The sequence below is a fragment of the Rhineura floridana genome, chromosome 8, assembly GCF_030035675.1.
Source record: "Rhineura floridana isolate rRhiFlo1 chromosome 8, rRhiFlo1.hap2, whole genome shotgun sequence".
NCBI classification, from domain to species: domain Eukaryota; kingdom Metazoa; phylum Chordata; class Lepidosauria; order Squamata; family Rhineuridae; genus Rhineura; species Rhineura floridana.
Genome location: NC_084487.1, coordinates 25,071,869 through 25,092,885, shown reverse-complemented (window position 1 = coordinate 25,092,885; position 21,017 = coordinate 25,071,869). Strand labels below are relative to the sequence as shown.

Here is a 21,017-nt window from a genome sequence, read left to right as displayed (position 1 = left end):
ATGGTGTTCTGTCCCCCCCCCACCTCTCTCCCGTAGTTCCACTCCCACCAGCTGTTTCATGTGTTTGTAGTGGCTGGTGCTTTTGTGCACTTCCATGGCGTTTCAAACCTCCAGGAGTTCCGCTACATGGTTGGGGGAGGCTGCTCGGAAGATGAGATGCAGTGAAACTGGCCAGATGTCCAGGATCGTAACCAAAACAGAACCGTGGGAGCAGCTCGTCCACACCTTACCTAGGATGGTGTGGAAGCTTTGTGGGGATTCCAACTATAACTTGGAAGAGAAATTCATACCTCAAGCATTGGAGTGAATTGATTCTGATCCCTGGAAATTCTTAAACCCTAACTTATTCCTGGGGTCTACAGACTAAGCTACAGAAAGCCCTTTCTTAATCAGCTTCTGTTCAATGCCATATTTATTTGTAGAAAATAAGAGGAGTTGTCATGGGGAGATAGCTTAGCATTTTTTTTTTTAAATCTAGCTTGATTAAGATTTGTATCTTGTTCAGGTAAGTTGATTTTTAGGAGCTCATTTGGGAGAAAAAATGTAAATAAGATTTATAACTTTCTGTTTAATTGAAAAGTTTATATAAATGTTTTAAAATTGTGCAGGGGAGGGGTTTTTGTATAGATTGCGACATGCAAGTACCACACACTGTTTCAATTTTGCACGAACTCTTTTTAAGTGCAAGAAGGCCAGGTGAAACCCATGTGGAGTCAGGCATCCGGGTCCTGCATGATTCTTTCTAATGTCTGGGGTATACTGGATATCTAGACCCAGTAGGCTCAGTCTGCAGACAAGGGTTCAGGGCAAACAACCTTAATAGGGCTTATGTTTGGGCCCCTGTGTGTTCCAAAGGCAAAGGTAGGAGACGTTGTGCCACTGAGCTCTGCTTCTGTGGCAGGGCATGCCTTCTAAGGTCTAAATTCTCTGCCATTTTCGTGGATGGTTTTTAGGTGGTCTGTCTTCCCACCAGCCTTTTGCTGTGTTGGGATTTGAAGGCTTAAGGTACAATATAGTATGTATCTCGACCTCTTTGGGTCTCTTGTCAGTGTTTCACCATTCAGTTGGGCCTGCCATCCTTTTTTTAATCCAAGTGCAATTGTTAGCGTCGGGCATCTGCCTTCTACATGAGAGCCAGTGAGCAGAAAAGCAACTCGCAGAATATGCTTGGACATTTTAGCTTTTCCTCTCTTCAGAATAGTTATTGGAGGCCCACGAGAAGCTTGTGGCTCTTTAAACGCAGTACATTCTGAGAGGGGCGAATTATCACTAAGCAGAACACTCAGTTGGGCAACTAAGGACAAATGTAGCTGCTGTTTCCTCCTGCTAGATTGGTAAGGCATATCAGATTTAGAAAGGAACATTTGGGCACAAGGTAGAATTTGTGTTGCATAGTAACTCAGAGTGGGGGCAGTTTCTTTGGCCCCGAGTTAATTAAATACAAGTGTTGGGGGATGGTAGTTCAGATCATTACAAAAGAGGTTGGTCTTTTGCCTTCTCCCCCCAACAGAATCTTAGGTGTTTTGACCTACAAGAGGTGCTTAACTGGTGCTTGTAGGCAACCAAATGTTTATGTCCTGGGTAGGTTCATGATGCTGAATACAGATAATGGCACCCTGATGTTTCTGAGTATTTGATCCCAAACTAAAAACAGATCAGTATTAATTGAACCCCTTTAATGAAACAGGAAGTCCCAGTGGGTATATGTAGCCCTTTGGCCCAAGGGTGGCTTTCCTAAGGAGAGAAAGTGGTGATACATATCAGACTCAGACCTACCTGTCTGAAAAGCACTTTTTTGGGGGGGTTCCTTCTGTACCAGCAGAGGCTGTGTCCCCCCTCCCCATTCTCTATCATCCCATGCTTAACTTCCAGAAAGGGTCTCTTGCAACCTTGTCCTGCAGCACAAAACCTGTACAGAAACACACCACTCCACTTATTGTACCCCATTGGTCTCTGTTTAGGACACTTGTATGTCCCAATAAGAAACTGCTTAGCTGTGCACTTTTCTGTGGTGCTTGCTGAGACTTCTTCCCAGGTTGGCACCTGAATGCCTTACTCTCAGCAATTGGAGGTTTGCTTTCTTTATGTGTGTGCAGGTTTTCAGTGTAGTATAGTTAAGATTTACAGCTTTTGTTCCCCATTAACTAGTGGCCTTGTTCAGTATTTTCTTTTTTTAAAAAAAAATCCTTACTGTTGGAGGCAACAAAGCACATCTTGGACTTTGAAGATTGAAGTCTCTGGACAATGGGATCTCATCACTTGTATTCTTAACTTCTAATAAAAAGCAAATGCAATGGAGGCTTAATGAGTGTTGTTGTTTTTTGGTCCCATTCATGACAATACGATTGACAACTGCATGAATTTGTACAAAAGTATGGATAGTGGGGAATATGACCTAGGAATCTAGAAGTTGGTTTGTGTTAATGGCAAGGTTAAATGGTGAAAGCTGTGCTTCCATGTTTTAGTACAGGGGGAGGGAACCTTTTCCCTTCCCAGATGGTGCTGGTCTTCAGCTAACATCATCATCCTGGCCATTGTCCATGCTGGGAATTGTTTGGAGTTGGAGTTCAGCCACATCTGGAGAGCCCAGTTTCCTTCCTCTGGTTTAGAATGTTTCAGCTGAAAGCTTCTGCTATACCAGCATTAACATCCTGAGTAATTGGAAAGTTTGTTCCTTCATATTACAACAGCTCAACCAGTAGCATACTGCCAATGAAATAATTTGGGGGGAAACTGCCAACTTAATAACTTTGCTGTAAGAAGGGATCTAGTTGTCTAGTGCAAAATCAGTTGGTGTTAAAAACCTTCTTCTGAATACGTGCTGCCTTTTCAACATCTTGATCCTCTCACCTTTTAGAGCAGGGGTGGCTAACCTGTGGCTCTTCATAAGTTGTTGAATTACAATTCTCATCTATCCAAGCCAACATGGCTAATGGTAAGGAATGCTGGGAGTTGTGGTTCAACAACATCTGGAAGGCCACAGGTTAGCCAACCCTGAGGCCAAGTTAAACTTAAGCCCATTTTGTAATGCCTGCTCTTGGCTTTATCCTATTTTAAAAGGTACTGTCATTAAAAGTGCAGTGAGCACCCAATATTGTAGCATTGCTGAAGGTAAGTGGTTGTGGACCAAACCAGTACTTGGATGGAAGATCATTAAGGGACCCATGTAAACTGCTCGGAGCTTTCTAAACGAATGCTTTAAACCTTTTTATTGTGCTGTTTCTTCAAGAAAACCCAGGGAAGCATATAAAGGTTTCATCCCCAAACATTTTTCTCTTCCAAATATCCTTATGAGGTAGGTTAGTATATGCTAACCTTGAGCCAGTTACTCATGAAGATTTATAACTGAGCAGGGATTTGAAGCTATAATGCTCTATTTATTATACCACACTAGCTCAGAGTGGAATGCAAGTGTAATAAAGTAGGGAAAAGTTATTAAGATATGGGAACATAACTTCACAGGCTTGCCTCTGTGATATGGATTGTTAGCAATTGTTTATCACAATAAATGCCTCAAGACATAGGCCCTATGCTTTTTACACTCATCTAACTTGTCTATTTCTATTAATGCATTCTGTATACGAAAGTCAGATGTGACAATGTGGAGCTCTTCCACTGTATTGGTATCTTGTAAAACTTGTGAAAGTATCATACATTTTCAGTATAAAGGGGTGCTCATGGATTCCCCCTTGGTCATGCTATGTGCCAATACAGAGGCGGGCTCATACTTTGACCTCAGGGTGGGCAACCTGTTGCCATCTAGATGTTGTTGGACTCCAGAGTCCATCAGTCCCAGTGACCATGGCCAGTGATCAGGAATGATGGGAGATCTAGTCTAGCACTATCCAGAGGACCACAGTTCCCCTATCCCTGCTCTACTCCTTGCCTGAGCCAGCCAGAATTCAATATAATGCTCTTAAAATGCCAATCTGAATAGAAGTACATCTACATTGGCAAGACATGCCAGAGCCATGATGTAACAACTCTATATATGTCCTTTCTATGCAAAGCCTGTCCAAAGCAGCTTATGACAATAAATAAATATGGTTTTTTAAAAAAATTTTAAAAAGTGCTGCCCTGGGCTCCTGCTGAGAGGAAGGGCAGGATATAAATCAAATAAAAAATAAATAAAAAACTGTTACAAAAAACAAAAGAAAAGCCATTAAATCCTGCATAACACAATCTACTCTAGCCTCAATCTAACAAACACATCTTCTGTGATTGTCCTTGATAGTATATTTTTGGAGTTACAGTAGATCATTTGAAGTGGAATTAGGGTAAAGAGTGTTTGTATACTAGAAGTCATAACAGAAATTTGCAGAAAATCATAAGGATGCTAGTAATCATTGGAGTAGATGTTATCTGCACTTCTTTTACAGGTTTTCAGATGCAAAGCTGCACTGTATTAAGTTCAGACTGGTCAAACTTGAGCCTCCTGTCTCAAAATGGTTGCAGTTAAATTGAAAAAACAAATTCTTACTATGAATTTCTATTCCTGGGGGTTCCTGGAGGACAGTCCTAACCCTTGGAGTGGCACCTCCCTCTGGCTGTGTAGGCACGGTCTACTTCTGAAGGCTACACTCCAGACTGAATGGCAGAGTGAGGGTGACCCCTCAGCCCCACAAAGTCTCCAACAGTGTAGCAGAAAAACCAGGCCTGACTGGCCCACCACCATTGATTCTGTCAATCAGTAGAAACTTGGAAAAAGCAGAAAACATCAAAGAGAACAAACTAACAAATAGAAACAGGAACATTTGTTAGCAATAACAGGTAAGAGCATGCCAGGAAATCCCCAGGAGGCTCTCATCTCCCCACATGTAGGGTACATTAAGGGCAGAAGCCACTAATCCATGCATGACCCAAGGTCTGGAATGAAGAGGTGGGGTCTTGCTCTCCAGGAACCCCCGGAAATAGAAATTCATGGTAAGAACTTCCATTTTCCCTCGGAGTTTCCTAAAGGGCAGTCCTAACCCTTGGGATGTAGCAGAGCAGGTGCCAGGTAGGGAGGGATTCCAGACGGATGGTCATGTGCATGCTACTCTGCAGAGCCTTTCATCTGGATGCTACAGACGCCTAGGAATCAATTTTATAGCACTTAAAAATGTATTGAGCGAGGCCCATGTGGCCACCCTGCAAATGTCTAAGAGGAAAACTACCCTTGAAAGCTGCTGAAGTGGAGCCCACACAAAGGTAATGTGTGCCATGCCCCCCCCCCAGGAGGTACCTTTCCAAGTGCCCGATAGGCCAAAACAATCACCTCGAGTCAGCACTAGAGGGAAGATGATGAAACCTTATGTCCAGGGGACACCCCTCCAAAAGGAACAAACAAGGCTTCTGTGTTTCAGAATGAGAAGTCCAGTCCAAATAAAAGCAGAGAGTCCTATGGATATCCAAAGTATGCCATATTTTTTCCTTAAGAGAGGCAGGATTTGGGCAAAAAAATGGCAGAGCCACCTCCTGGGAACTAACAAAGAATTTGATTTTGAGACAAATGATGGGTCCAGCTGGAGAACCACTTTGTCCTGGTGGACAATGCATAGCTGGCTGGCTGAAGGCAAAGCCCCAACCTCGGACACAATGGGCTGAGGTAATGGTCACCAGCTTAAGAAACCTCAAATCACAGGTGGCTAAAGGCTGAAATGGTGGACCCATGAGCACAGATAACACACAATTCAAGTTCCACGTGGGGAAACAGTGCACAGTTGGTGGATTCTGCTGCCCAATGCCCTTAATAAGTTGTCAAAGCAAAGTGTGTGTAGACAACACAAAATCCCCTCTATAGCCCAGTACCAACATCTGGATCAATAGGACCACCCAAGGCAGCAGGTGCCAAGGCTTCTCCCTGGAAAGATGTAGCAGACCTAGGAACCACAGCCTCAGCCATTATGGGGCAATGAGTATGGGCCCATAGGTAATATCTGCTGGATCATTTGCAGAAGACCAAAGGGCATAAAGCAGTCCCCAAGCCCAATCCGTTGCCAGGGCATCCAAACCCTGTGCCCCCTCCAACTGGTGCCACGAGAAGAAACTGGGTATCTGGGCATTGTACTATGTTGCAAACAGGTCCAGGATTGGGCACCCAAATTGAGTGATGACCAGCAGAAAGACCTGGGGGCGTAATTGCCACTCTACACCTGAGATCACTGTCCTGCTAAGCCAATCTGCTGCCACATTCAACACTCCTACGATGTGCTCCGCTCTCAAGACCTGTAGATGGGACTCTGCCCAGCTAAACAGATGGTGGCCTCCATCAGTGCCCTCAAGCTTATGCCTCCCTGTTGATTCACATACACCTTGGCTGACACATCTGTTCTCACCAGCACAGAGCATCCCTCAATGAGGTGTACAAAGTCAGCAGTGCCAATCTCCCTGCCTGCAGTTCCAGCCAGATCTCTTGGCAACGCCCGTGGGATTGGAATGCTCTAGTTGCACCATTGCTTGAACTGTTCCTGAAGTAGGATCAGTAGCTAAAGAAGCGGATGAGTGTGGCTGGTGAGTATGGAGACTCCAGTCACTTTGGATGCCACTATTAATGGCTGGGGGGATACATCTGGTGCAAGGTGTGCTGCATTTCACTGGCAGACCACACTATGAGCCCATGGGTCTGCAGGCATGATAAGGTGGATTCCACATCTGTGCAGCACTGCTCCCTCAATGTTGTCCTCACTAAGATGTGGTCAAGGTAAAGGTGCACCCCCACCCCTAGGGTTGTGACATGAGCAACCAAGGCCATCAGAACCATGATGAAGACCCTGGGGGTGGAGGCGAGCTGAAAAGGGAATGCCCTGTACTGTGTCTCTTGTTGATTGGGATTTGAAGGTAGGCCGCTGACAAATCTATAGTTGCCATCACCCTGGGCGATGGCCTCTGAGATCAATTTGAATGTTTCCATTTTGAACTTCTTGTAGGCCATCCTCCTGTTTAGCCACTTGAGGTTGAGTGTAGTCCTGATATCCCTTTGGGACTAGGAAGAAAATGGAATACACTCCACACCCCTGATCCTAGACTGGGACTAGCTTCACTGCCCAGATTGACAAGAGGTGACTAATGGCCTTGCAGAATGCCTGATGCTTGTCTGACCTCTTGGATTGTGGTGTGGCTATAAATTTCTCCCTTGGCCACATGGAAAACTCCAAGGAGTACCCTCGGGAAATAGTTTTGTGGGCCCACTTGTCTGTCAGGGCTTGTGTCCATCTGTTTGCAAAATGTTTGAGTTTGCATCTGGTGGGGCTAGGGCCCTGCTGTCATTTTATTAATTAACTAACTATATTAACTAATAATTAACTAATTAATTATTACATTATGTACTACCCTTTATTACATTTATATACCAACCTTCATCAAGGGACCTCAGGATGGTTTACAGGGGAATAAAACAATATATGCCAATATTTAATATCTGAACCATACAAAAATTAAAGCAATTATAAAAAGAAATATATAATAAAAAACAAAATATTACATAGTACATACTGCATAGTATGTATATAACAGCAACAACCAAAGAATAAGGGAGAGGAAAATCGGGAGCAGTGTATATAAAATACAACAGCAATGTACAAATACAAAATCTGTTCTCTATACAAAAGTGGTGCTTAATCCCTCTCAGCTGTCACATTGGAGCATGCCTTTCATCTCCCAGTCTCTCACTCGTAGATCTCCACTTCCCTGCCTCCCACACAGGGTCCTCTATCTGCCACTTTAATGTGGGTGAAGACCTTGCCCCCTCCATGGTGTCCCAGAAAGGAAGACAAAATAGGGCTAATCCCCTGTGATGTCTCCCCTTACAGTGACCCCCCCCTTTGTTGACACATTGCTGGGTAGCCCATTGCCTGCAGCGTGACCAGCTTCTCTCTCATAATGAACACTGTCCCATGAATCAACAGCAAATTAGTGTTTTTTTTAAAAAAAAATGGTGTTCTCAGCCATGCTGACATTTTGTTCCCTTCTGAAAAGAGTAGGATGAAAAGGATTGTGTTCATGGGGACGCAACCCCCCCCCATCTGTTGCACCTTCCTCAACATGGCTTGTAGGCCCCTGAAGAACCTTGCTGTTGGTAGGTCTTGGAGAACCAAAACAATTGCCTCTGTTGCTTGTTTGTCCTTCCTACCTGATAGCGCCTTCTGCTTGTCCCATGTCTCAATCAGCACCTTCTCCAGAAGAAGTATGGGAGGAAGGTGATCTTGAGGAGGAGAAAGAAGAGGCTGAATGTGCAGGGGTGGCGACTTAATGCTTCTTACGATGAGTTGTGTCAGGATGTTTCCTCCTTCCCCTTTTCTTTGCTTGGCCCAGTCCCCTTCTCTTTATGGGACCTGGAGGTTGCAGAGGCCTTGGATGTACCTGCTGCAGCCTTTGCGCTTTGCACCGCCCTCCCCAAAATGTCCTTAATTCAGTTAAGGAACTTGGGGAATTTCTCCTCCCTGGGAAAGGTAGCCACGGAGAAAACATGATCACTTACCCTCTCCCTGTGCTTGTTCTGTGCATCTGCACTGGTCTCTGACCAGGAAGAGGGGTTGGAGACACAACTCGTTCCTGGTTGCTAGTTGCAGAGGCCGCTTGATCCTTTGATGAGCTAACAGCCTGGAACCGGAAAAACTGTAGGCCACCATGGCATCTACTGTTGAGGTCATGACTAACCCTAAGGTAGGGGTGGTGCCGATGTGGGCCAAAAACCACTTGCTGCGCTGCGGAACTGGCCTTGCCCCTTGTATTTTGGCAGGAAAATGTGGCTTGTGTAGCTGCAGCAGCCCATTGTTTGGTGCAGTTGCACCTCTTCTGGGCCAGGTAGGCACATCCCGCAAATCCTTCTAGGCTGAGCATGCCTGTTGCTAAGTCACAGCCGCGCCTCATCCTTCTCCACAGCGCGCAAGCTGTTGCCACCAACTTTCCTCACCGCACTGTTAGAATGGCCTCTTAATGACCCCTGACCCTGCCCTGACTGAGGATTTGCAGAGGGATGATGAAAGGAGTGGAACGGAGAAGAGTTGAAGGGAAGGGAAGAGGCAAAGAACAAACAGAGGTGAGGCAAGGAAGAGAATAAAACAAACAGAAGTGACTAAACTCTTGAGGAGCTCAGTTAGACCCAAATGCCCACAGCTAAAGGCAGGGTCAGTGAGCCCTTCAGAAGTACACTGTGCCTACACACCCAGGGGGAGGGGCCATCCCAAGGGTTAGGACTACCCTCCGGGACCCTCTGGGGAATGTGGCAATATCTGGGAATAAAACTGGGGGTAGCAAGAAGAGAAGGGAGCACAAACAGGCTAGGTGAGTGAGTGTAATGGTTCTGAACTACTTCCTTGGCCATTCTTTACACAAATGGTAAACTGCTTATTTCTAATCTATTTTGCATGTCATACACATGAACTCAGCATTAGCCTCTAGGTTTCTTTACCTGTAAAGGGTTAAAAGGTTATTTTGTTTCATTAACAACGGATGAAGTGGCACGAGGCTTATACCAGACATATTCCTAAGGGTGTTTTGTGACCTCACCATCGCATCTAAAGAGTCCACTTTTATTAGCTACTGCTTGAAACACATGTAAGCATATCTACTTGAAAGTGAAATGATACATGGAGGTATTAAAGTAGGTGTGGCTGCATTTTCAGCGCAAGTCAGATACAAGCTGAGCGTGGCCTTCGGTGACACATTGGGTATGACAGCCAAGACCACGAAAGGAATAAAACAAAACTGTAGTAAAAATGCTGTATTTTAAAAAGAGACCAAATGACAAACACATATTACAAAAAACAAACCAAAATAATGTTCAGTAAATTCCTTTGTACAGTCACAAATGTCTTGGGGACTTAAGAGTGGGACTGACTTACTGAAATGCTAGCACTTTTGAGAACAGTGGAAGATATAGGGCAGATCCCTGAACCTGAACTAACATTTGCAGGAAGGGATTCTGAGGAACTGAGACAAATAGTGGTAACGAGAGAGGAAGTTCTAGGCTTAATGGACAATATAAAAACTGGCAAATCACCAGGCCTGGATGGCATCCACCCGAGAGTTCTCAAAGAACTCAAATGTGAAATTGCTGATCTGCTAACTAAAATATGTAACTTGTCCCTCGGGTCCTCCTCCGTGCCTGAGGACTGGAAAGTGGCAAATGTAACACCAATCTTCAAAAAGGGCTCCAGGGGAGATCCTGGAAATTACAGGCCCGTTAGCTTAACTTCTGTCCCTGAAACACTGGTGGAAAGTATTATTAAAGCTAGATTAACTAAGCACATAGAAGAACAAGCCTTGCTGAAGCAGAGCCAGCATGGCTTCTGCAAGGGAAAGTCCTGTCTCAGTAACCTATTAGAATTCTTTGAGAGTGTCAACAAGCATATAGATAGAGGTGATCCAGTGGACATAGTGTACTTAGACTTTCAAAAAGCATTTGACAAAGTACCTCACCAAAGACTTCTGAGGAAGCTTAGCAGTCATGGAATAAGAGGAGAGGTCCTCTTGTGGATAAGGAATTGGTTAAGAAGCAGAAAGCAGAGAGTAGGAATAAATGGACAGTTTTCCCAATGGAGGGCTGTAGAAAGTGGAGTCCCTCAAGGATCGGTATTGGGACCTGTACTTTTCAACTTGTTTATTAATAACCTAGAATTAGGAGTCAGCAGTGAAGCGGCCAAGTTTGCTGACGATACTAAATTGTTCAGGGTTGTTAAAACAAAAAGGGATTGCGAAGAGCTCCAAAAAGACCTCTCCAAACTGAGTGAATGGGCGGAAAAATGGCAAATGCAATTCAATATAAACAAGTGTAAAATGATGCATATTGGAGCAAAAAATCTTAATTTCACATATATGCTCATGGGGTCTGAACTGGCCAACCAGGAGAGAGACCTCGGGGTTGTAGTGGACAGCACGATGAAAATGTCGACCAAGTGTACGGCAGCTGTGAAAAAGGCAAATTCCATGCTAGGGATAATTAGGAAAGGTATTGAAAATAAAACAGCCGATATCATAATGCCGTTGTATAAATCTATGGTGCGGCCGCATTTGGAATACTGTGTACAGTTCTGGTTGCCTCATCTCAAAAAGGATATTATAGAATTGGAAAAGGTTCAGAAGAGGGCAACCAGACTGATCAAGGGGATGGAGCGACTCCCTTACGAAGAAAGGTTGCAGCATTTGGGGCTTTTTAGTTTAGAGAAAAGGTGGGTCAGAGGAGACATGATAGAAGTGTATAACATTATGCATGGCATGGAGAAAGTGGATAGAGAAAAGTTTTTCTCCCTCTCATATAATACTAGAACTTGTGGACATTCAAAGAAGCTGAATGTTGGAAGATTCAGGGCAGACAAAAGGAAGTACTTCTTTACTCAGCGCATAGTTAAACTATGGAATTTGCTCCCACAAGACGCAGTAATGGCCACCAGCTTGGATGGCTTTAAAAGATTAGACAAATTCATGGAGGACAGGGCTATCAATGGCTATTAGCCGTGATGGCGGTGCTCTGCTACCCTAGTCAGAGGCAGCATGCTCCTGAAAACCAGTTGCCAGAAGCCTCAGGAGGGGACAGTGTTCTTGCACTCGGGTCCTGCTTGCGGGCTTCCCCCAGGCACCTGGTTGGCCACTGTGAGAACAGGATGCTGGACTAGATGGGCCACTGGCCTGATCCAGCAGGCTCTTCTTATGTTCTTATGTTCTTAAAAGGCATGCCAGCCATTCTGTGCTAGGCCTTCTTCCTCTTGCTGTCTCCATTTTTGAGGTCTTAAGGTAAGAGTACCTGCCATTTGGCTTTCCAACCTGCGGTCCAAGCCTGCCACCTAAACTGCTGAGCCTAGGAACATAAAAACTTATCAGGATGTGGTGAAAATTTTGCCCATAGGTTTCTTCATAAGGAAAAATGGTTTTTAAAAGTTGAGAGAAATTCCTCATCGGTGTGTGTCTTTTTTGGTGTTTAACCCCTTCTCTGATAACTACTCAAGACTGCATTATACAACCTGTGCCATCAGTTTGTCTGGCAAAACACTCAAGAATAGAGTGTCTATAAAGAAAATAAAAGAGTGGCTATTAGGAGGTGACAACCTGACCTATGACACTGCCTCATTAAATATGGATCATATTCAGATTATTTTCTGTGCATCTGTTAACCACCCCCAACAGTCTACTTGTAAATAAATGTCTACCAAAACTATTCTGCCCTAATGAACAAGGTCAGTCTGACCAACTTTAAAGCTGTTCATTTTGTAACCTACACAAGAGAACCATGGCTCACCTCCTTTCCCAGTGTTATGAAGCTGAGGAAGTGCCAGAGGTGTGGATATAAGGAGTATCGCTATGGCTAGACTGGAAGCCAGCTTTCACAGTGTAGGAATGGAGGAAGCAGCCCATTGGTCTATCTAACTCAGTACTGTCTACTGTTACTGGCATTGGCTCTCCAGCGTTTCACATGGGGAGTTCTCCCAGCATCCCTATCTGGAGATGCCAGGGATTGGACCTGAAACCATCTGCATACAAAGCAGATGCACCACCTCTGCGGTACAGCCCTTCCCCATAATGTATCATGACTCCTGAAATAGAACTCATCATTGAGCTATTTCCACATCAAACCGATGCATCTAACCGTTGGCTGCATCAGCTGTTTTACAGCAAAGCTCTCTGTGTAGCCTTAGAAGGGCTCTGCTGCTTTCAATAGGCACAGTGGCAGGAACAAATTGGCTGAAATCACACCTACCAATCACAGTGCTACAGTGATTGGAGAAGCAGTACCTGCAGTAACATTCCCTGCTAGATATAGGAATCTTTGCCAAAGCCTTTGCAATCTTGTTCTTCAGTTCCTTGACAACGATACAGAAGAATCTGTGCTGCTGGCTAAAGTTCTAGTTCAGAGGCAAATTTTACCCAGTGCCTCCAAGAAGGTGACATTAGCAGCACTGGCCAAGCATCTGTTACTTAGAAGAAAGGACGTCTGTCTCTGGTCAATAGCACTGATAGAACCTGCTTCTTAGGTGGAGGAAGCCACTGTGTAATTGAATGGTAGGATAGACAACCCATACTTTCTGCAAATGCCACCCATCATCCCAGGTCCGTTCCTCACCCATGTAAACTGTTCCATGCTACTAAGGCAGGGCAGGTGAGTGAGCTGTAAGATCACACAGGTGGGTGATTGGGGGGGGGAGAGAGAGAGAGAGACAGAGAAGTTGACTAAGGGCCCAAATAGTGTCCCCCTCAAAATAGCACCACATTTGCCTTTCTGATCCAAACTAGAGTACTGTGATGGACTTGGTCACCGCAGGAGAAGACCTGTGGTTCCCAGGGGAAGAAAGAGCAGGGCCAATGAGGCTGAAATCTCTGCAGCTCCTCCACAGTCTTGGGCATTTTCCTGAAAAATAAAGTAAGTATGTGGTCAGCACATCTAGCATGAGGGTCATTCTGAATTGTCCTGCATAAAAGAGGCAGCAGTGGAAGAGGTGACCTGCAAGCAACATGAGCCCAGATTTTAATAAGAAATGTACATTTTTATAGTTATGTTAAAATGGAGTCTCTTAACTTTATAGAATGTAATGTAAAGGACAACAACAACAAACTATAGCCTAGTTTGAGTTTAAGTTGGCCCAGATGACTGAAACTTCATTATGATAGGGGAAAGTCCAAATGCATCTCTTGGTAACAACTGATCAGTTTTTAGGTCTGCCAGCGTTGCACTCATATCTGTGTACGATGTGTGTGTGCTCATAAACACCTATCACGCTACAATTATATACTTGGGCATATGCATGATCTGTACACAGGCTTACTGCACACATCACAACACAATGTTGAACAGGCAGTGTGCTGTGGCCTATTTTCAAACTTTCCACATTCTTTGCCAATGTCGTGGTTTAGCCTAAAAGTGTTTAGAAATGAATAATCTGTTTCAAAACCAATCCTGTTCTACTTAGTTCAAAGCATTATTGTAGCTGCTGTGAGGTAGAGCCTTCTTTGTGAGATATAACAGATCCTCCTCTTTCCTTACCTCAAGATGGAATGCATGGCAGGTGTCTGGTCGCCGCCTCAGCTTCTGGGAGCGCATCCTGTCACACTTCACTGAAGCATTATGTACATTGCTGTTAAGGTTAATAACAGTTTTGGGAAATGACAGAAATTAAAACTGTATTAGCCAAGAATTCCAGTTTTCAGCTAGGGCTGCATAAATCCCCCATGCAAATGCATTTCTGTGCATAGAGGCATCCTGCTGTTGGACTAACATGGAGGCCTCTGCTCATATGGAACATCATTTACACAATGCAGCATAAATGGTGCTATCACAGGCAGAAGATGTCTTAGAATACTTATACTATAGTTTTTAAAAGGGTGGATGGGTGCAATTGAGAATAGCTTAGATTTGTGTGTATGGTTTCATTGGGTTCATATTTAAATCTTATTGAAACTAGTGTGAGTTGAGTCATGATTAATTTGTCCCATTGATTTCAATCTGGCTTTAGCTGGATTAGAGCTATTGTGGGTGGCTGCACAACCCTGGCATAGCTCTCATGGCTTGTCACTTAATAAGTAAGCCCCAATCCAGGGGCAGTTAGTCACAAGCCAGACCTACTGAAAGCAATGGGACTTAAATGTATCAAGATTGGGGCCACAGTCTGCATGCTGCTTTCAGCATTGTTGCCTTTGCTGCAGAGCTACAATTTGCCCACTGAGGAGCAATCTTGCTGTTATAACAAATGTGTCTTTAAAGTTCCATGTACAGTATGTTCTTTTTTTCTTTAAAAAAAAACTTCCTACCTTGCAAGCAGTAAGTCCCCAGATCAGGAGCATGGTCTGAGTGGTGGTTTCTTAAAGCCCCACCCCATTACCCCCAACACACATGCACACACTGCTGTCCCAATGAAAATCTCCCTGAAGCCAATGGTTGGTAGCCTGTTCACCACCATGATCCACTTCCAGAATGATGCTCCCTGCAGCTGCTAGTTAAAAAACAAAACAAAAGCCCACAAACCCATACATTAAGATGCATCACACATAATGAGCTGCTTGGCGCTGACATTTGGGAGATACAATGCAGAACTTTTTCTGTACCATTCTGACAAAATTTAATAGGAGGGTGGTTTATAACGAGTCAGTTCATTGGCCAATCTAACTCAGTGTTGTCTACACTGACGGGCAGAGCATCACCAGAGTTTCAGACAGAAATCTTTCAGAGCCCTATGTGGGATTGACTCTGGGATCTTTGGCATGCAAAGCAAATGTTCTGCCACTGAACATCCGTTATTAGGCTTTCATTGTTGCAGATGCCACTGCAACTAACTCCATCTTCGTCTGCACAGAACTGTGTGAGGACATACTTCAAAATGGAGACCCCCTTTCAATCCCAGTTTCTAAAGATAGTTTAGAAAACAGCTAAGTAGCAAGGGTCATATTTCTCTCTGTCTTATGTTGGATACACCTCTGTTTTTTTCTTTCCACCTCTTTTCTAGCAATTGAGAAAAGGAATCTAGAAAATTACATACAGTACTACCATTACATATGTCACCAACCAAACAACAGTAGGTAATAGTTGTTATATGCCTTCAAGTCGATTACGACTTATGGTGACCCTATGAATCAGTGACCTCAAAGAGTATCTGTTATAAACCACCTTGTTCAGATTTTGTAAGTTCAGGTCTGTTGCTTCCTTTATGGAATCAATCCATCTCTTGTTTGGTCTTCCTCTTTTTCTACTCCCTTCTGTTTTTCCCAGTATTATTGTCTTTTCTAGTTAATTATGTCTTCATTATGTGTTCAAAGTATGACAACCTCAGTTTCATTGTTTTAGCTTCTAGTGATAGTTCTGGTTTAATTTGTTCTAACAGCCAAATATTTGTCTTTTTTGCAGTCCATGGTATGTGTAAAGCTCTCCTCCAACGCCACATTTCAAATGAGTTGATTTTTCTCTTACCCGTTTTTTTCACTGTCCAACTTTCACATCCATACATAGAGATCAGGAATACCATGGTCTGAATGATCCTGACCTTAGTGTTCAGTGATACATCTTTGCCCTTGAGGACCTTTTCTAGTTCTCTCATAGCTGCCCTCCCTAGTCCTAGTCTTCTTCTGATTTCTTGACTATTGCCTTCACTTTGGTTAATGACTGTACCAAGGTGTTGATAATCCTTGACAAGTTCAATGTCCTTGTTGTCAACTTTAAAGTTACATGAATATTCTGTTGTCATTATTTTAGTCTTCTTGATGTTCAGCTGTAGTCCTGCTTTTATGCTTTCCTCTTTAACTTTCATCAGCATTTGTTTCAAATCATTACTGGTTTCTGTTAGTAGTATGGTATTGTCTGCATATCTTAAATTATTGAAATTTCTCCCTCCAATTTTCACACCTTCTTCATTTTGGTCCAATCCTGCTTTCCATATATGTTCTGCGTATAGATAAAACAAATAGGGTGATAAAATACACCCATCTCACACCCTTTCCGAATGGGAACCAATCGGTTTCTCCATATTCTGTCCTTACAGTAGCCTCTTGTCCAGAGTACAGGTTGCACATCAGGACAATCCGATGCTGTGGCACCCCCATTTCTTTTAAAGTATTCCATAGTTTTTCATGATCTACACAGTCAAAGGCTTTGCTATAATCTGTAAAGCACAGGGTGATTTCCTTCTGACATTCCTTGGCCCATTCCATTATCCAACATATGTTTGCTATATGATCATAGAATCATAGAGTTGGAAGGGGCCTTGTAGGCCATCGAGTCCAACCCCCTGCTCACAGCAGGAAATCCACAGCTAGAACATCTCCCGCAGATAGCTGTCCAGCCTCTGCTTGAAGACATCCAGCGAAGGGGATCCCACCACCTCCCTAGGCAGTCGGTTCCATTGCCGAACTGCCCTTACTGTCAAGAAGTTCCTTCTAATGTCCAATCTGAATCTATGTTCCTGCAACTTAAAACCATTAGACCTAGTCCTACCCTCTGGGGCAGCAGAGAACAAATCTGTACCCTCCTCTATGTGACAGCCCTTCAGGTACTTAAAGAGTGCAATCATGCCACCCCTCAGCCTTCTGTTCACCAGACTGAACATGCCAAGTTCCTTCAACCTTTCCTCATAAGACTTGTTCTCCATACCGGCTATCATCCTTGTCACCCTCTTCTGAACCCGCTCTAACTTGTCTATATCTTTCTTAAAATGAGGCGCCCAGAACTGAACGCAGTATTCCAGATGAGGCCTGACCAATGCAGACTATAGTGGGACTATTACTTCCCTCGACCTGGAAACTATAGCTCTGTTTATGCAGCCCAAAACCGTGTTTGCCTTTTTTGCCACAGCATCACACTGCTGGGTCATGTTCAACTTGCGATCCACTACAATTCCAAGGTCCTTCTCACACGCACTACTGCTAAGCCGGGTTTTTCCCATCCTGTACCCGTGCATTTTGTTTTTGTGGCCTAAATGCAGAATCCTGCATTTGTCTTTATTGAATTTCATTTTATTAATTTCAGCCCAATTTTCTAGTCTATCCAGGTCCCTTTGGATTTTATTCCTGTCCTCCCTTGTGTTAGCTATCCCTCCCAGTTTCGTATCATCCGCAAACTTCATAAGGCTTCCCTCCACCCCATCATCTAAGTCATTGATAAAAATGTTGAAGAGTATCGGCCCCAGGACAGAATCCTGTGGCACTCCACTCGAGACCTTCTTCCAGTCCGAAGCAGAGCCACCGACGACCACTCTTTGAGTACGGTTTTCCAACCAGTTGTGAATCCACCTGACAGTATTTCCATGTAGTCCGCATTTGACTAGTTTGCTAATCTAAAGGTCGTGGGGGACTTTGTCAAACGCCTTGCTGAAATCTAGATAGATGACATCTACAGCATTTCCACCATCTACTAAGCTAGTGACCCGATCAAAAAAAGAGATGAGATTAGTTTGACAGGATTTTTTCTTGACAAACCCATGCTGGCTCCTACTAATCACAGCATTGTCATCTAGATAGTTGCCAATGGACTCTTTTATTATCCGTTCTAATATCTTTCCCGGTATTGAAGTCAGACTGACTTGCCTGTAATTCCCCGGATCTTCTTTTTTACCCTTTTTAAAGAGCGGGATGACGTTTGCCCGTCTCCAATCCTCCGGCACCTCTCCCGTTCTCCAGGATTTCTCAAAGATGATGGCAAGAGGTTCCGAGAGTACATCCGCAAGTTCCTTCAATACTCTGGGATGCAGTTCATCAGGCCCTGGAGATTTGAACTCATTTAGGTTAACTAGGTATTTCCTGACTATCTCCTTATCAATCTCGAACTGCAGTCCCGACCCCTTACTGAGATTGCTACCGATGCAAGGTTGCACACTGTTCCCTTTTTGGGAGAAAACGGAAGCAAAATACGTGTTCAGCAGTTCTGCTTTTTCCTCGTTATCTGTCAACATTTTGCCATCCTCATTGAGCAGCAGTCCCACTGTTTCCTTGGTCTTTCTCTTGCTTCGAACATATCTGAAAAACCCCTTTTTGTTGTTCCTCGCTTCCCTCGCCAGCCTCAGCTCATTCTGGGTTTTAGCTTTCCTTACGCTATTCTTGCAAGCCTGAGCCGCTCGTCGGTACTCTTCCTTGGTGATGTGTCCTTCCTTCCATTCTTTATACATGCTCTTTTTTACTTTTACCTCCTCCATCAGTCTTCCGTGTAGCCACATTGGCTTCTTCCGATGTCTTCCATTTTTTTTCCTCTTTGGAATTGTTTGTGATTGCGCTTTTTGTAATACGTTCTTCATGAACTCCCACGCTTCTTGGGCTCCTTTTTTCTTTAGTCTATCTAGCCACGGGATCATACCCATCATTTCCCTGAGCTTGCTAACATCAGCTTTCCTGAAATCCAAGGTCCATGTTTGACTATATTCTTCTTTGGCTTTCCCCAGAATCCCGAATTCCAGCATTACGTGGTCACTTTCCCCCAAGGTACTGACCGCTTTAATTCCCGTGACCAATTCGTCCGTGTTAGTTAAGATCAGGTCCAGGATTGCCGATCCCCTTGTTCCTTCTTCTACTTTTTGAAAGAGGAAATTATCAGCAAGGCCCATCAGGAATTTGTTGGAGGCTTTGTGCTTCGCAGAGTTTGTCTCCCAGCAGATATCCGGGTAGTTGAAGTCCCCCATCACTACTACTTCTTGCCTCCTTGAGATTTCAGAGATTTGTTTGAGAAAGGCCTCGTCTACCACCTCTTCTTGGCCAGGGGGTCTGTAGTAGACACCTACTACCATGTCGGTTTTATTTGTTTCTCCATTTATTTTTACCCAAATGGTCTCTATCGGACCACTTTGTTTGCTCTCTTGTATTTCCATAGATCCATAGATATGGATTTCCATATACGTTTTTGACGTATAACGCTACTCCCCCTCCTTTTCTGTTGCTTCTATTCTTTCTGTAGAGTTTATATCCTTGAATGGCTATATTCCAATCATGGGAGTCATCACACCAAGGTTCTGTTATTCCTATGAAGTCATATTTGCCTTGATGCACTAAGACTTCAAGCTCCCCTTACTTGTTTCCCAAGCTCCACGCGTTGGTATATAGACACCAGAAGTCTCTTTTGTCCCGATTGGATTCCTCCGTTAATATACCGTGAGCTTTGCCGTGCATCCCTTTCTCTCTCCCAGTGTCTCCTGTACCCTTCAAATTGTTGCGTTTACAACCCGCTGTCTTTGGATCGGTATTTAAGCTATCATCTCCATCCCCCAGAGGCTTTAGTTTAAAGCCCTCTTGATGAGTTTTGCCATACTTCTGCCCAAGAGATTCTTCCCAGTCCTCGTGAGGTGCACCCCATCTCTTGCCAACAGTCCCCCCTCCAAGAAGCTTAGACCATGGTCCCAGAATCCAAACCTCTCCCGTCGACACCATCTGCGTAACCAGTCGTTGACCTGCAGTATCTTCCTTTCCCTTTGTAGTCCTCTATCCTTCACGGGAAGAATTGACGAGAAGACCACCTGCGCCCCCAAATGCTTGAACTTCCTACCCAGAGCCTCATAGTCCGAGGTGATCTGTTCCAAGGTGTTTCTGGCTGTTTCGTTCGTGCCCACATGGATGAGGAGAAAGGGGTACCTATCTTGTTTCCCAATGAGCCTCGGCAGTTTGTCAGTGACGTCCCGGATGCGCGCCCCAGGGAGACAACAGACTTCCCGATTCATTTTGTCCGGCTGGCATACCAGTGCCTCTATCCCCCTGAGCAACGAGTCTCCAACCACCAGCACCCTCCTCTTTTTGCCGCGAGCAGTGGTTGCATCAGCTTCCTTCTTCTGGGGTGTGGAGTCTTCCTTTGCAGTCAGTGTCTCTTGATGCAGGTGAGTTTCTTGAGGCTCTTCAGAGGTGCTATCTGCAGAGAGACACTGAAAGCGATTTGTTAGTTGCATCAGTTCTGAATCCCTCCTGTTTTTCCTTGCCCTTACCGTGACAGTCCTCCACGGGGATTTGTTGCTGTTGCAGTCCTGTTCTTCCTTGTCACTTTCTTCCTGTACTTTGTGTCGCTCCCTTAATTCCTCTTGTGTTCTATCGAGGAAGTCCTCATCTTCTCTGATAAGTCGCAGGGTGTCTATGCATTGCTGCAGCCCCCTAACCTTTTCTTCTAGGAGCGCCACCAATCTGCACTTTCTGCAAGTGTAATCGCATCTGGTTTCCGTTAAGAAGATGAACATAGCACACACGTTGCAGGTGACAACAACTGCTTGATCCCCCTCCATTTTATGTTTGTTGTTTCCTATTTCTGTTGTCAGTGGCAGTCTTGATGTTTCTCTTGTGAGTGCCAGGAATTAGTTGAACGGATTAGTTGATCTCTGGTACCTCTTCACTTTCTAAATCCAGCTTGGACATCTGGCACTTCTTGCTCCATATATGGTAAGAGGCTTTGTTTATTTATTTATTTATATTTATTTTATTTATATCCCACGCTTCCTCCCAGCAGGAGACCAGGGAGGCAAACAAAAGCACTAAAAGCACTTTAAAACATCATAAAAGTGGACTTTAAAATACATTAAAACAAAACAACTTTTAAAACATTTTTTAAAGTTTTCAAAACATCTTTTTTTAAAAAAAATAAATTTAAAAACATTTTTAAA

At 44.1% G+C, this 21,017-nt stretch overlaps 2 protein-coding genes across 4 annotated transcripts in view; one reads left to right on the top strand and one right to left on the bottom strand.

Annotated features, from left to right (window-relative positions):
• ADIPOR2 (adiponectin receptor 2) overlaps positions 1-2,305 on the top strand; it is a 45,295-nt gene extending 42,990 nt beyond the window's left edge. For all 3 annotated transcript variants that reach the window (XM_061638634.1, XM_061638632.1, XM_061638635.1), the window contains one exon: positions 37-2,305. In XM_061638634.1, the coding sequence (XP_061494618.1) occupies positions 37-165 (129 nt within the window). In that variant the 3' untranslated portion in view covers positions 166-2,305. The remainder of the gene's footprint in view (positions 1-36) is intronic.
• An 8,131-nt stretch (positions 2,306-10,436) lies between these two features.
• The window catches only part of CACNA2D4 (calcium voltage-gated channel auxiliary subunit alpha2delta 4), a 270,960-nt gene continuing 260,379 nt past the window's right edge, over positions 10,437-21,017 (bottom strand). Inside the window, 2 exon segments of the mRNA XM_061582150.1 lie at positions 10,437-13,321; positions 13,955-14,037. Of these exon segments, the coding sequence (XP_061438134.1) occupies positions 13,226-13,321; positions 13,955-14,037 (179 nt within the window). The 3' untranslated portion in view covers positions 10,437-13,225.